Consider the following 15,129-nt stretch of genomic DNA (forward strand, 5'->3'; position numbering starts at 1 on the left):
CCTGAACCGAGGGCGCTCTTGGTGTGCCGATGCGTAGTTGCAGCGGACAAACCCCAAGGGCCCCCCTCCCCTCCTTGATTAGGAGATAAAATCTCCAGATTAACTATCACATTATAATAATAGCGTATCGCATCTGATAAATGATGTAGACCAAAAACGGAGAAGCAGATTACCTCGTGGCACGGGTATATAAACAAATATGGGTTGTGGAGTGAGGTGATGGAGGGGTATATGCGCCCAAAAGAAATAAAAAATAAAGCAAAATGCTTTCCCGGTAGTCCGTAAACGCCAATGCTGGGTATGTGATGATGATATTTGCCGTTAGTGCAGCGGTGATGAGGTCGATCGGGGTAAAAAAAAAAAAAAAAGGCGTGTCGTCGTTCAGAAATCAAAACGGCGCAAATAGATACGTTCGGTTTTACATCATGCCCAGCCTCGTCATTCTCTTCTCCATTTTCGGCATTGGGGTCAATCCACCTCGGCCTAGAGCTTGTCCAGGAATGAGACGGTTCCCGGTCGGCAATCCGAAAGGCCGGTTGAGTGGCCCGGGGGTCTTGGGACCGGGACCCATGTAGCCGGGGCCCCCGGGTGGTCCTCTCGGCATTTGAGGTCCTTGCCCGCTTGGCCTACGTCCCGGATATCCTTGCATGTTTGGTGGTGGTGGTCTTTGGTTTTGTATGACAGCATTCATACGTCTCCAGGCATCGCGTTCGCAGAATGCCCTACCGTCAACGTCAAAGTACCCGTCACGAAGAACGATTCCGCAATCACCACATCGGAAACAGCGCGGGTGGTACTTCTTAGTAGACTCGTCCTCAAGGTATTGTCCTTCGATACCCCGACCACAACTCCCGCAGAGGCTACCGTTCAGTTTGTGGTAATGTTGTTCGCAGTATGGCTGATCATTTATGACGTAGAATGTCGAAGAAGAGAAAGGCTCCTTGCAGGTGGTGCACACAAAACATGCCTTATGATAACGTCCAGTCAAGCGACCATCCGCTGACGATATCGACTTGCCCGTGATAGGGTCTTTGCATGCCTTGCAGTTACCGCGAGAGCGTGGGTCTTTAGAGGGTTGGCGGGCATGAACGGACTGAGTGGGTGGGGTCCTATTCGGACCGCCCTGGACAGCAGGATCCTGGATAGCAGGATCCCTACGATCTAAGGGCGACCTGGGGGAAAGCGGCGACTTCATTGGTGAGTTTAATCTAGAGTCCCATCCTCCAATATTAGCGGGGTCTAGTAGGAGACCCTCTGGAGGGGCCCGTCGATTCCTAGACACTGGCCGGTCGCCAGGCGAAGGCGGTTGACCATTAAGCTTTGTCTCATCCATCGAGGATTGGAGATCGTCCATTAACGAGTTAAAATTGGACATATCCGATGGCCGGCGGGCCCCTAGACGAGACCCGACCGATCGGGCAGGACTTGTGCTAGAGCTAGCTTGACTAGGTCGTGACATATGGCTGTAGCCTGAATTACTGGAAGACTGTGAGACAGAAGGCGAGTGGTATGGATTGCCAACGCCAAATTCATTAGCGAGGTTGATGGAAGGCCTTCTTGTTCCATCTTGTGTGGGTGGACGGATCAAGCTCGTACGCGGTGGTGGTCGCAGCGCATCAGTAGTATTCGATGCACTCCGCAGCCGATCCGGCCTTGGCCCAGGCGCTGAAGGTGCACGGGCCGGTGTGTCGGGCGCCTCATCGTTCGCTTGTAAGAGTTTCTCTGGGAATGTCTCAGATCGTTTCCCAAGACCCAGCGGTTGTGGTTCGAATTCATCGCCATCCATTTGCGGTGGGCCGAATCCTCCATAACCATTTGTTCGCGGAGCTCTAGGAGGAGGCGCAAGACTTCCGCCATTCGACGAGGTCGAGCCCGCCGTACCTGGCCTTTCTAATGTAGATCCAACTTGCAATGAATCATCGTTTGATTCCGCATTTTGGTCCCTGCTATTGCTTCGCGCAAATGCATTTCTCGCCCCTGGTCGCCTGTTCGATTCAAATGGTCCGGGTGCAATAGTATTCATCCTCGTTAAAAAGTTTGTTGATTTATTTGGGCTAGTGCCATAGCCATAAGTAGATTCGCCTTCGTAAGACCCTGATTCTCCGAACCCCCCATATCCTCCTGGTCGCCTGGGCGAATTTGGTATGGGTTGTGCGAAGAAGCCATCTCCAGTGGTACCGGCGCCAGGCCGTCCACCAGCGGGGGTTTTTGGTGAGATGCCTTGAGAACCAGTGGAAGCGCTTAATGGAGTTAGTTGGCCGTGTCTTGTGAATGCGCGATCTATTGTTGCATTAGCTAATGCAAAAGACTCAAACAGCTAAAGTGGTTATATGGTTCTAGGCTTACTTGCTGCAGATGTGTCGACAGCTGGGGGCGCGGTGCGGAATTTGTCCAGGACATTTGCCCTCAGCGAAGAGAACAACGCTCCGCCTAGAAGATCTGATGAGGGAGCGGGTGCTGCTTTGAGTTTTTGATGTCAGATCTTATATGTAAATAAGGGCAAATGGGGATCACAAACGTTCTGCTGCGGCGGCTGTGCTACCGCAGACATGATCTCCCATCATCGAAATCTCAACCTGGTTCCCACAACTTGAGCACTTTATAGTCGGCATAAAAGCCGACTGTCGCGATGCTTGAGTCATGCTTAGAGTATATAACGCTTCCCTTCTCTTCGCGTCTCTTCTCTCTCCTTTGTCTTTCCTCACTCGAAGTGGGCTAAGCTGATTCCACGCATGGGCGATGCTCTACCCAAGGCAATTTACGATGTAATAGATATTGAGATATACGCAAGTCAGATGGAGGATAATTAAGTAATGATAATTTATATCGTCTCAGTGGCGTTACGTTCGTGATTGTACGTTCATAGGAAAATAAAGACGGATCGGCGCGTTCTTTGTTAATGTTGTGTAGAAAGCCGAGACGCAAAACTCCACAGCTCCGAACAGTGAAGGTCACGACCCTGAGGAGATGGCTGCCGAAATGCTGAAAATAGCTCTTGGGATGACCTATGTAAGAAAAAGTATTAAAACATCAAAAAATGATCGCGTGTTCTGCGATAAGTTTTGCGATAGGCTGCACGCCGTGTCGTGATGCAAGAGGGGGCGCTGAATGGGCCTCGCCTCAAAGATTCTCGATAGACGAGTGAACAATTGGTCGGAAAGAAACTAGATCTGAGGAGGTTTCAAGAGATCTTGTGGTAAAGGTCGGTGAGAAGGTCTCTTGGTTGTTGCGACCTCTGTCTCGAAAGAGTGGATGTTTTAATTCGAGCCCCTGTTGGTTCGACCCCTGGATAACGACTAGGTACTAAGGGGTCTAAGGTAGGTATGTAATGCACGGGGCGCTCAATGGGGGCCATCCCCTTGTTCCTTGTTGTCTCTTGGCGAGTGAGGATTGTATAATACTTTAGTAACCTAGGTAGTAATGTAGTATTATAAATATTTCAAGCCTCAAAGGTACGCAGATGTAAATCGGATAATTCTCGACTTGGTAACCTGTAGGGTATTAAATAGCTACACAGGGTGAGAGTAGATGTGATCCGTGATGGTGAGACTCTTCACATTCTAAGTATGTGGCGCATTATGAGGAGGATGTTTAAGGACGCATGTCAAACACTGGTGATTCTCACAAAATTCATCGCCGATGACAGAAATAAGGATTTTATCCGCTCGTCACTACTCATATTAGACCGTCCTAACCCAGGTACCTACAATCAATTTATCAATACGAATACAGAGGATTCGGTGCTACGACTGTCAACCATTACTCTTTGTAGTATGTGTATGTAAGTAGATACCCAGTTAGTAGGTAGTAGCTTGACGAGACGTTTCCTCTTGGTTTCAAGCCGCAACTCCAGAGGATTGCGGCATGGTTGGCTTTCTGCTCCTCGATGTTTCTATCTCTGGATGTAATGCAACCTTCCTGACTGCAGGTAGTAGAAGTTGTTTCCACTTGTTGGAGCAAAACAACACACGTATCGGGTAATTAGGTAGGAATCAGAGGATGGTAGGAAAGGCCTAATATGTAGCTGCTATGCAGTATCCGTAATGAAATAATCAAGACCGCCATAGATTTACAGAGTTCGGTGTCCATGATAGAATTGAAAGACCCGTGCCACGCAGCCAACGTTGGTGGAGAGAATATTGAAGAAGAGAGGTGAGATTGGGGAGAATGTAGTACTGTACCTGGCCTTAACACCGATACGATATTAGTGCTGTTGCTGCAGTGTAACGCTAATAGTCTGCTACGATCGACCTTTCTCGCAGGACTAGGAATCGCTAAACATATTAGGACTAGCCTGTCAATACTAGACAGGGCTCACGACCTGAACTGGTACCTTGCAGCTCACACATGACGGCGATTCGACAACCCGATGCCCCTGTCCCCACCATTTGACAATCAGAAATATGGGCCTAATATCCATCCACAGTACCTTAGTTTGCACGTACCTGGTACGGAGCTTGGGAGCTCTTGCGGAGTACTACATGTATCAATGCATCCATGGATAGTACATGGTAGGTACTATGTATCCATGTATGTATCTACTTGAGCTGCAACCGTACAATATGTACTATCATACTACTATGCAGTAACTTGAAAGCTAGGGGTCTGCATGGTGCAAACTCAATGAACTCCTTAAGTTCTTGAGGGTAATTATGGTAGGCGCTACCTTGACAGCTTGAATGGGGTGGGAATGGCTGAATTGGATATTTGAAAATCGATTTAAATTCCTTCGTATTAATTATCCATCCCACCCCTTTTCTTTTCCATCAACCATAGTGTTTTTCTTTGAGGAATCTAGAAAGCCATTCTAGAAGCGCCCGAATCTCATTTGCCAACTAGTTTCCTTACACTACCTGTAACCTGATTATTCTTTGATTAATCTAGACTCATATAACTACTACTATATCGTTTCCTAATTTATCTATGCAGCCTAAGTAGAGCCTATGTGGTTATACATAGACAGCTACCAATCAACCCCAAATGAGCCAGACAGCTAAGCATAGCCAGTTCAAGTCCAAGAAGATTTAAAAGATGGTTGTCGTGGGGATAATGCTAAACCTGCTCCTCCTTATCTTGTTTGCCAAATATGGTGTATACGCTGATTATCGTGATAGGCCTACTGTTAGATTGGACGTCATTTCTGTAGCTCATTACCTTTATAGGCGAATCTGCACACTAAACAACTTAGCCTCCGCTATCACTGATCGGGGACCCCAGATGCGAACCTCATGGGCCCAGGTAATTTAAATAAGAAGCCCAGAGAAGACGGTCCTCATGAAATGTCATTCTAGCGTAGCAGCTTAGTTGATTTGTGCTTGTTTAGGAAGCTATCGATGAGCTAACCTTGCCTACTTACGAAGCCTTTTCAGGATCGCGTGTTCGTTCATCAAATACCTCCAGCGCTGCCTACCTCAGCGCTGCCTACCTCAGCGCTGCCTACCTCAGCGCTGCCTACCTCAGCGCTGCCTACCTATGTGTACATGCTAGTGTAGACGCAATACCGACATAGGGCTATAGACAGTACATAGTATGTCTTGTGCCTGTTGGTGCGGGCTACTACATTAGGTATAGAAAGGATTTCTTGCATATTGGCCGATCGGAATGTGAAGCAGTTAACAGCTCGGCAGGAGACTTATTACTTTTCATGTTATGTGTGCCTCTTTTCGGCCCTATACGGTATCTATCGCTACCGAAGACCCCTGCTCAAGTTGCCAAGTCATCACTACCTTTGTATAGGTAGGTATAGTAACTACTAATAGTAGGTTACTCACAAGATCCGCTTTATCAGAGTCACTTGACAATGAATCATGACTAGTAGGGTTTGTTATTCGGTCGATTAATAGACGAATAGGAAAATAAATGTCGTTGTTTTCCGTTCTGCAGTAATAAGAAATAGCCTACAAGCAAAGAAAATTCCCGGGCGACTAATCGAGACGTTATTAGGAGAAGTCAATTTTATAGTTATTTCAATTCGTACTTTTGAACCTGGCCCCCACCTATCGATGGGCAAGTCGTGCGAACACTTGGCCTGGGCTGTTCTCATATCAGTTGCAGCCCCTGAACAAGGAAATGAGGCTTGATACAATGCTAGTAAGCCCTTCTGTCAACAACTGTATATCCCATAAGGGTGAGTGTCGTGGAATTTGGCTGTTTTATTTCTCACAGTTGGCTGCATTCGCCTTCATACCTACCCCATAATTCGTCAGAGTTCATGTGTGTCTCAGTGAACAATGTGCAGAATGATTGTCTGAAGAACAAACCTGTGCCGCAATGATTCGGAATCTCTTCTGCTCTGCACGGACTCTGGGGGAGCCTCTTGGCTCTGCCCCCCTTGTCAAAGATCGCCAAGTCTGTGCTTCGCTTATAGCTGTGGCCAATGGGAGTATTTCAGTCAATACGTCCCTTGCACTGGCCAAAGGGGTTCAATCTAGGTATCCCTTCCCTTTTCCTAACCACCATAAGTACGCAGGTTTGGTATTAGGTATGGAATGTTGGCCGCTAACTCCACTTCACATGATTTATATCATCTGCGCGTGTATTAGCAAGTTCGACTCGGTACTATCAGCCACCTGGGCAGCTTCTATCATCGTTGAGAAGGTCAATCTACTAACTAGTTATGTCCCTACCTAGCGTTGGGATGTAAGTTAGATATATTCTAATACCTGCCTACTGACTATTTAGTACATGTACTTAGGTAGGTAAGCAAATCATGTAGATAAAGTCCACCTGGGCATATAATTATTGAGACGGCCGGCCTATCAGGATAACCCAAGTATACCTATCCTCATTCTACGTCTTTATGAGCCGTTCAAGCCCTAATTCCGTCGGGTCCTGACACCGACATTTTAGGAATTGGCCAATCATACCCCTATCTACCCCGCTGTATTGCTTGTATTGCTGTATGCTTCATTGGGAACCAAGGCGGGGGGATTACCGGTACACGATTTCTGAACAAAGAAGCTCGTTCAACAACTGCAACCGCCGATATCGTGAAGTCCGTATGTACCTATCTACCAACTCCGTACACGGCGGTTCAGCATGCTTCCAGTCGTACCACTTTTCCATCATAGCTGCCGCTACTGCATGGTATCTATCATATGGATATGTGTTGTTCCTTTTGATCCACCATGATTACTAGGCACGGCACGGAAGCGGATTGAATAGTCTTCAGCCGTAGCCGTTGAACCACACTAAAAATCCGATGTTTGCCTACATTTAGCTCTGAATGATTGACGCTTCTTCTTCCCTTCCCTCTAAACCTTCTGACCGAATCGCGAGTATTTTTTGCTACATAGCTGCAAAGCAATTCTGACTTCTTAGTACCATAGAATCTTTCCACTGTAGAATTTTACGAAGCAACAATCTTCCTTCCTACTTCCATTAGATTTTCTTGACAAGACGATCGCGCTTTACGGCAGCGATCACCCATCTTAACAAGACGTTTTCTAACCTCCTCAACTCGTACGTACCACCACCATTAGAATCTAAATATAATGCTTGGATCTGACTTGTTTCCGTAGCGTCCACCATCCGTACGCAGGAGCCCGCTGCTCTGCCTCCCCCGGAAGCGCAGCGGACTCGCCCTTTACTCAATAAAGGGCTTCAGCACAGCATAGTTCCAATTTATAACGCCATACCAATATCTGTGCAATATGGCTCCACACGCCGAGGCAGACGTGGGTTCTGCGGACGGACACGGACATTCAAGGAACGGCAACGGGTCGGCCTCATCGCGATCCGGCCATGCCGACCTCTTCGTAGTTCAATCCCCTAATGTAACATACACCGACAATGAGATTGCGTCGAAGTATACCTACCGAACTACTAGTGTAACCCAAGACGCTAACGGTAAGTATGTGGCCACACCGAAGGAGCTGGTATATAACTTCAAGGTCGACCGCAAGGTTCCCAAGGTTGGCATGATGCTCGTAGGCTGGGGTGGGAATAACGGCACAACAGTGACAGCCGGTATCCTTGCAAATCGCCGTGGCCTCGTATGGGACACTCGCGAGGGCTCTCGCGCTGCAAACTACTATGGCTCTGTTATCATGGGCTCTACCATGAAGCTAGGCACGGATCCTATCTCCATGAAGGAGGTGAACATTCCATTCCACGATGTGCTTCCCATGGTTCATCCCAACGATCTCGTCATTGGTGGCTGGGATATCAGTGGTATGAACCTCGCGGATGCCATGGACCGCGCTGCGGTGCTCGAACCTACCCTGAAGGCCCAAGTCAAGAAGGACATGGCTCAGATGGTCCCCCTCCCTAGCATCTACTACCCTGACTTCATTGCGGCCAACCAGGAAGATCGAGCCGACAATGTCATACCCGGAAGCAAGGCTTCTATGGCACACGTTGAGAAAATTCGACAGGACATTCGGTAAGCTCAGATTTGTGAAAATGAACCTATGCTAAGGGGGTTGTTGCTAAACTCTACGAATAGCGATTTCAAGCAGAGAAATGGCCTGGGTAAGGTCATTGTGCAGTGGACTGCAAACACAGAGCGTTACGCCGATATCATCCCGGGCGTGAACAACACCGCGGACAACCTCCTAAAGGCTATCGAGCAAGGTCATGAGGAAGTATCACCCTCTACCGTCTTTGCGGTGGCCTGTATCCTGGAGGGAGCCCCATTCATCAACGGCTCGCCGCAGAACACCTTCGTCCCCGGAGCTATTGAGCTCGCCGAACGGCACTCCGCCTTCATCGGCGGCGATGACTTCAAGTCCGGCCAAACCAAGATGAAATCCGCCCTTGTCGACTTCCTCATCAACGCCGGCATCAAGCTGACCTCGATCGCGAGCTACAACCACCTGGGCAACAATGACGGCAAGAACCTGAGCTCGCAGAAGCAGTTCCGCTCAAAGGAAATCTCTAAGAGCAACGTCGTCGACGACATGGTCGAGGCCAACTCCGTCCTCTACAAAAAGGGCGAGCATCCGGACCACACCGTCGTCATCAAGTACCTGCCGGCTGTCGGCGACAATAAGCGCGCCCTAGACGAGTACTATGCCGAAATTTTCCTTGGCGGCCATCAAACCATTTCGTAAGTTTGCGCGTGTTTCCCCCCTTACCTCTACCTACCCTTCTCCAAGCACACGCCTACCCACCCAAAAGTCCCTACCTAGACAACTGACCCGCAAACAGGATCTTCAACGTCTGCGAGGACTCTCTGCTCGCGTCGCCCCTCATCATCGACCTCGTTCTCGTAACCGAGATGATGACGCGCATCCAATGGAAGCTCAGCGACGACAACGAAGTCGACGGCCCGGCTGAGTACAAGGGCTTCCACAGCGTCCTGAGCATCCTCAGCTACATGCTCAAGGCGCCGCTGACGCCCCCAGGAACTCCCGTCGTCAACGCTCTTGCCAAGCAGCGCGGCGCCCTCACTAACATCTTCCGTGCCTGTGTCGGTCTCGAGCCCGAGTCTGACATGACACTCGAGCACAAGCTGTTTTAGGAAGGAAAATGCTTTTGTTTTCAATTGGGGGTGCACTATAGGTAAAACCTACCTAGGTATCCTAACCTAACCTAACCTAACCCATCTTCTACTTCTTCAACTACTTTATATATGCGGTATCCGAAAACGCCAGCTCAACGCTACGTTTCTGCTACTTACCCCCCATTACTAAGGCTACCTACCCGTCTTGTAGGTAGGCACTTGGCTGGGAAAAAAACGGTAAAAAGATTCTTACCTACCTAGGATCTCAACATCCTTTTTATTATCTTTCATCTTCCAGAACAACGGAACATTAGCTTTGAGTTGATAAATTGAATTGACTCATGGAATCATCGACTTGGTGATAATACCCCTAATTACGTAGTAATCTTCATCTTCTATCCCCTCCGTGAAAAAAAAAGCTCTTTCTTTTCTCTAAACCAGGGGGGTTGCCTCTCCCCCGCCGCCCTCTCTCCCCTCTTCCCCTTTTTCTCCCCCGATCTTGATATGAACTGAAGTGAATGTACATGGTAATATACAACGATGATCCACAAACCAAATCTAGCTCGAGATATAGGTACAGTAGTATGAAAACTCTACTCTGTCTCTTCCATGATGGTATCTTGTATGTATACCTAGATACCAAAACCTTGGTACCTGGAAAGGTAATTTAACCCAAACCCCCTGCCCCCCCCCCAATTTCCCACAAAGACGCCACTGCTATGCTGAGGTAAAATGATATATGTAAAGTAGGATACCTATACATAATCAAAGCCGAAGAAAAGGAAACAAAGATTAATCATGAGATGTGAAAAGATTAATGATTAACGGCATGATCCAGGATAAATACACACAAAAAGAAAACGAAACCCTTCTTACACCTCACAGCCAGGTCTTGCTCGAACTAAGCCGCTTGTAGTTGTGGTAATTCGTCGAAAGATGCCGCCCCGGCGACAGCAGCTCCGAGCCGCTCGCCCTGCTCGCAAGACTGTACTCGCTGAAGGGGCGGGCGAGCGTCGCCGCGACAGCCGTGACCCTCTTTGCCTCGGTCGCCTCCTCGAAGAAGTAATGGTTGGCCGCGGCCGAGTACGCGACGCGCCAGGGGACGACCATCTCGGCGGAGTCGGGGCCGTGGCCGCAGCTGCCGGCGAGCGCGGCGCTCGGCGGCGAGTTGATCGCCGCCGTGAACAGGTTCTGCGGCTCCGTGTAGTCGGTCACGAGCCCCGGGCGGAAGAAGCTGTAGTACAGCAGGCAGGAGAGGTTGATGGCGAAGACCGTGCCCAGCACGAAGTAGAAGACGAACTGCCACGACTCGACGTGCGTCGACGTGTACTGCTGCGTGCGCATCGACACGTGGAACGCCTCGTACACGCCCGGCTCCATCGACACGAGCGGGTAGTACGTCCAAAGCACGCGGAAGGTCGAGGTGAGGGCGCCGGCGACGAGGGTCGAGGAGGCGAGGACGGCGAGGGTTTCGGCCATGGAGGGGAGGAGAGGGTTCAGCGCGGCTTCGCCGAGGATGAAGTGTGTCATGATGCGCGAGTTGCTCGCGTTGTTGTTCTGCGTGCCGCCGTTCAGGTCCATTGAGAGGCGCCAGGAGTCGGCTGAGTTTTTCCACTGCGCGATGAGAGTCAGCAACTGTTCTATTCGGGAGAGTAGCGTTTCTGGAAACATCACTACTAGGAGGGGGAACTCAAGGTGACGAATCAATGAGATATATATCACGTACATCGATGGATGGTAGCGGGGGGTCGTTGACATCGTCATTTCCCGATGCCTGCATATACGAATCCTCGTCGTCGGGGTCTTCACAATGGGAACGCATGCTGGCTCCCGAGGTGCCAGAGACATCGAATATCGTCGAGCACTTGGGCGTGATCCACGACCGGAGCTCGCAAAGTGTGTAGTCCTCGACTGAGCCAGATTTGGCGAGGATGTAGATTGAGCTATCATTCGCGACCGAGGTGTTAGTGATCATGTTGTAATCAATGGGGTACTGTTACGACACGATGACTAATTAGTAACCAACAAAAAGCTATTCGGGAGACTATGGAATAGAGTGGGTGGGTAGGTAGATTATGGAGATAGATAGGTATGAATTCTCACCAATTGGAACACAGGGGGCCGACGGTAGTACTTGGACCCCCATCGAAATATATCGTCGACCACGGTTCTGTTGAGCCACTCATCCTCGCTTGGGGCTGGGACATCCTTCATCCAGTCCGCCTCGCCAATTTTCTGGTCAGGGATGTTGGTGTATGTGTTTCGCGCACCGGGCCAGGTTGTGTACACCAGCGGCGCCAGCTCCTTGCGGTTCATGTTGACGCACATGACATTGACCACTGGCGACGACACACTGGCGCGGATCGAGTACTCGCCAACGCCCGCGAGCTCGTCGGGCTGCAGGATGTCATTGCGTGAATCCATAGCCGCCGAGTAGACGCCTGGGTGTGGCATTGCTAATGTAACGTTGTTTACGATCCTGTCATGTTCTATGAAAGCGGTCTTGGGGTCTCCATATTCGCGCTCGATCCAGGACGACATTAATGTCGTGTTGTCGAACAGAATGTGCTGCCCCACGGGCCTCTTTTCCAGCTGGTCAAACCTGGAGGTCCCGTTGTCGTGGATATATTGCCATTGCTTCCTAAAGTGGTTTGGTTAGTTAGACCTTAGGGAACAAGGAGTATGGATACTCTAGGTAGGTAGGTAGGTAGGTAGGTAGGTAGGTAGCGCACATGAAAGTAAGAAGATTTTGATAGGACTGGCCTGAGTATTGAACAGCCAAACAAGAAGCCTTCGAGTTTTTCACGTCCATTTTCAGATCAATCGGGGTCGAGCAAGAATCTTGCACGTAATATGGGTTGGCGTAGGAGGCTTTGACTAGTCCTTCTAGGGACCGCGACTCCCACGCTCCCATTTTGAGCTTGGGGCTCACCATGGCATCGGATGCTGTGGTGTAAAACATAGCACAGATAGTAGCGGCTAGTGTAAAAAGACCCAAGAGGGTTGTGGCGGCGTACGGAATCCCCTCCCAGTACGTCAATAAGGAGCCGGGTTGCTAAAATTATTATCGTCCTGGGTCAGTATTATGTAGGTGAACAGCGAGCCTGAAGGGTAGATAAAAATCTCTTGATCATTTACTCACAATTACCCAATTCCTCATGGTCATCTCGGCTATCGTTATACCCTTGGCCTTTCTCACAAATGCTCTCCGTGTCAGAACCTGGCCGATGAAAGCGACGAAGACTGTCACGAAAGACACTTCAATGGTCTTGGCGATTAGCGTGCACATCAGTGTGGCCGTTGAAGGCCCCATCTTTCCATCTTCACTGGAAGATATCCCACGCCCGTAACGCGGCTGATAGATGGCGACGACGAGCCATAAACCGCTCATCAGGGTGGAGTAGACGGACAGAACTGCCAGAACAATGTATGTCCAACTGCGATGCTTGATGTATACATCTCGCCTGGAATGACAGTCCAGAGGCGGTCGTTCTAGAGACTTTGTTAGTATTGAAAATGGTAGGTAGATAAGATGGATGAAATGGAAAAATGGTAAGTACCATATCTAGCGGCAAGTTTATCAATATCAATGTCACTCTCATCAGTATCGTATTGAATGTCACGTCTCTGTTCCGTAATTGGGGGCGACTTGTCTATCGGCTCCATGGGAATATTCTCTGATGCAGACGGAGGATCCTCTCCGATGGGATTGTAGCTATTACCGCCGCCGCCTAGCGAGGTTGACCCGTTCCGCTTGGGAGAGCGGCTCAATAACATCTCCTTGAATCTCGTCCGTCGCGGAATGACCCGCTTTTGTTGGGAAGGCGTGGCTGGTTCACCGGCAGAGATGACTACTTCATTTCTAGGTCCTACGCCGTACTCTGTTGGCCTTAGCACAAGTTCCTCCTCCTCTTGATCGGTTTCGTGAACCGCTATCGCCGGAGCAGGGCTGAGATCAGAGCTCTCCGGTGACGACGAGGACATGGCGATTGGCTCTTCTTCCTGCGCCGGTGGAAGGTGCTCTTCTTGGTGAGGCTCCTTAGCTCCGGTTAATGCCGCCTGAGGTTCTGAATGAGATAAATCCATCTTGAGGCCAGCTTGCTCGGCGTTGTGCCAAGGAGAAAATGTAGATGGTAGAGCAAAAAAGTTCTCGTCGGATGAATCTGCATGAGATTGCCGGGAAGCTTGCTCCATTGCTCTAATTTGCAGCACGTTTCCTTTCCCTGCTCCTCTGCCGAGCAGCCACAGAGCAGGATCAGCGACGAAATAATCAGCACGGTGGAGAACTAGGATTTGTACCAGGGTGTGAGATGTGGCCGCGCAGATGATTCGCAAAGTCGGGTCCTATAGTGGCGGCGTAGCATAACTAATGATATCCAATAATAGTAAGTATTATTGAAAAGAAGAGGGAAAAGATGGATTGATGTTTTTGAAGAACGAAGAACGTCAAGTTGACTTGCATTATTGAATACCTATTACCTACATGTCATACATCTATGTAGTACGTACATCTACAGATCCTCCCGATACATATCCTTTAATCCTCGCGATTGCTAGGTACAGTACAATACAAACCTTGAAATACACCTGGGTAATGGGCATGTATCCATTACATTATGATGTATGTAGTATAGTATGTAGTATTACATCTAGCCTACTAGGTACCCGTTACTTCGGTGCCTAATTAAAAACCCACCGGGCTGGAACCCGGACCAACAAACGAAGGGAAGGGCCAGTAGAATTAGAACGGATCATGGTAGCTGCATGGCTTGATGCCACTTGCATGGAATACCTAATACATACATAATAAGTTCAGTATTGCACCTTGAAAGTTGGAATATTCAACATTGAAGTTGTACAATGTGTTATGTAGAATCTAGATTCTGAGAAGGTTAACACAGCCACTACTATAAAATGTACACTAGTTAGTTAGTTAGTTATATGCAGTTCTATTTTTATAACTCAAGGCCGCATGTAGAGACATTTTGAAACTTATGTTTGCTAGTACCTACATACGTTCATACGTTGATGCGCCTAACATACACACAGGTACCTAATAATATGATATACTAGGTAATTACAATAAACTAAAATGACATCATAAAGATCTAGACCACTTCATAATATACACAGTTACCTAGCCTATGTACGTATACTTAGTAATGTATTATGTATTATGTATGTATTATATTATGTATCCGACAAACATTGAAGTAAACGAGAGATAACAAACTGTACTACGCAGTAGACGACCATGATGACGGGAAATTGGATACACCAAAAAAGCTACCAAAGACCTGGGGAAAAAAGCAGTTAAGGAAAGGTCGATGATAACCTAGATTGCATCCATGGATATAACATTATGTGTAATGCATGTCAGTTTTAGAAGACTATTATGTGCTCCAACAGAATTGAAGAATACAACATTGAACGCGTTAAATTAGTACATAAGGTACTACTAGTAGTTAGGTATTTTCGAATAATGTCATGTGATCCTAACATTCATCACGTGATCCACAGTGCTACGCGATATCTTACCTAACACCTAACATGTCATGTCGCTCTGAAGGATGGATACCTACCTACCTACTTTATGCATTGTATTTGACAGAGACAGGCTACGCTATTTATCATCGCGAAAATTTAAACTTCACTTCACGATGATGCGACCGGACTAGTCTATA

General features: G+C 48.5%; 4 protein-coding genes across 4 annotated transcripts; 2 read left to right on the forward strand and 2 right to left on the reverse strand.

The window, feature by feature from the left end:
* Nucleotides 1-141: 141 nt before the first annotated feature.
* GGS25DRAFT_380780 (uncharacterized protein) lies at nt 142-2,911 on the reverse strand. Its single transcript, XM_049258266.1, has 3 exons — nt 2,519-2,911; nt 2,347-2,460; nt 142-2,280 (listed from the first exon to the last, which is right to left on the reverse strand). The coding sequence occupies exons 1-3, from the start codon at nt 2,640-2,642 to the stop codon at nt 419-421; spliced, it is 2,100 nt and encodes a 699-aa protein (XP_049114921.1). The 5' UTR covers nt 2,643-2,911; the 3' UTR covers nt 142-418.
* A 1,833-nt stretch (nt 2,912-4,744) lies between these two features.
* On the forward strand, nt 4,745-5,993 carry GGS25DRAFT_500332 (uncharacterized protein). The gene is made up of 2 exons (XM_049261854.1): nt 4,745-5,565; nt 5,628-5,993. Exon 1 carries the CDS (start codon nt 5,032-5,034, stop codon nt 5,245-5,247), a length of 216 nt encoding a protein of 71 aa, XP_049114922.1. The 5' UTR covers nt 4,745-5,031; the 3' UTR covers nt 5,248-5,565; nt 5,628-5,993.
* Nucleotides 5,994-7,427: 1,434 nt separating this feature from the next.
* GGS25DRAFT_380816 (myo-inositol-1-phosphate synthase) lies at nt 7,428-9,648 on the forward strand. The gene is made up of 4 exons (XM_049258267.1): nt 7,428-7,461; nt 7,521-8,383; nt 8,447-9,049; nt 9,151-9,648. Exons 2-4 carry the CDS (start codon nt 7,653-7,655, stop codon nt 9,461-9,463), a joined length of 1,647 nt encoding a protein of 548 aa, XP_049114923.1. The 5' UTR covers nt 7,428-7,461; nt 7,521-7,652; the 3' UTR covers nt 9,464-9,648.
* A 254-nt stretch (nt 9,649-9,902) lies between these two features.
* On the reverse strand, nt 9,903-13,964 carry GGS25DRAFT_500335 (uncharacterized protein). The gene is made up of 6 exons (XM_049261855.1): nt 13,006-13,964; nt 12,588-12,937; nt 12,178-12,500; nt 11,549-12,086; nt 11,172-11,438; nt 9,903-11,059 (listed from the first exon to the last, which is right to left on the reverse strand). Exons 1-6 carry the CDS (start codon nt 13,637-13,639, stop codon nt 10,325-10,327), a joined length of 2,847 nt encoding a protein of 948 aa, XP_049114924.1. The 5' UTR covers nt 13,640-13,964; the 3' UTR covers nt 9,903-10,324.
* Nucleotides 13,965-15,129: the final 1,165 nt, after the last annotated feature.

Source organism: Hypoxylon fragiforme, assembly GCF_022984875.1.
Source record: "Hypoxylon fragiforme strain CBS 206.31 chromosome Unknown GGS25scaffold_7, whole genome shotgun sequence".
NCBI lineage: Eukaryota > Fungi > Ascomycota > Sordariomycetes > Xylariales > Hypoxylaceae > Hypoxylon > Hypoxylon fragiforme.

Coding starts and splice junctions, on each gene's coding strand:
- GGS25DRAFT_380780 (XM_049258266.1), bottom strand. CDS start 2,642: ATGACTCAAGCATCGCGACAGTCGGCTTTTATGCCGACTATAAAGTGC. Junction 2,461..2,518: donor CACAGCCGCCGCAGCAGAAC/GTTTGTGATCCC, acceptor AAAAACTCAAAG/CAGCACCCGCTCCCTCATCA. Junction 2,281..2,346: donor TGTCGACACATCTGCAGCAA/GTAAGCCTAGAA, acceptor ATGCAACAATAG/ATCGCGCATTCACAAGACAC.
- GGS25DRAFT_500332 (XM_049261854.1), top strand. CDS start 5,032: ATGGTTGTCGTGGGGATAATGCTAAACCTGCTCCTCCTTATCTTGTTT.
- GGS25DRAFT_380816 (XM_049258267.1), top strand. CDS start 7,653: ATGGCTCCACACGCCGAGGCAGACGTGGGTTCTGCGGACGGACACGGA. Junction 8,384..8,446: donor AAAATTCGACAGGACATTCG/GTAAGCTCAGAT, acceptor CTCTACGAATAG/CGATTTCAAGCAGAGAAATG. Junction 9,050..9,150: donor GGCGGCCATCAAACCATTTC/GTAAGTTTGCGC, acceptor ACCCGCAAACAG/GATCTTCAACGTCTGCGAGG.
- GGS25DRAFT_500335 (XM_049261855.1), bottom strand. CDS start 13,639: ATGGAGCAAGCTTCCCGGCAATCTCATGCAGATTCATCCGACGAGAAC. Junction 12,501..12,587: donor CCATGAGGAATTGGGTAATT/GTGAGTAAATGA, acceptor TAATAATTTTAG/CAACCCGGCTCCTTATTGAC. Junction 12,087..12,177: donor CAAAATCTTCTTACTTTCAT/GTGCGCTACCTA, acceptor AAACCACTTTAG/GAAGCAATGGCAATATATCC.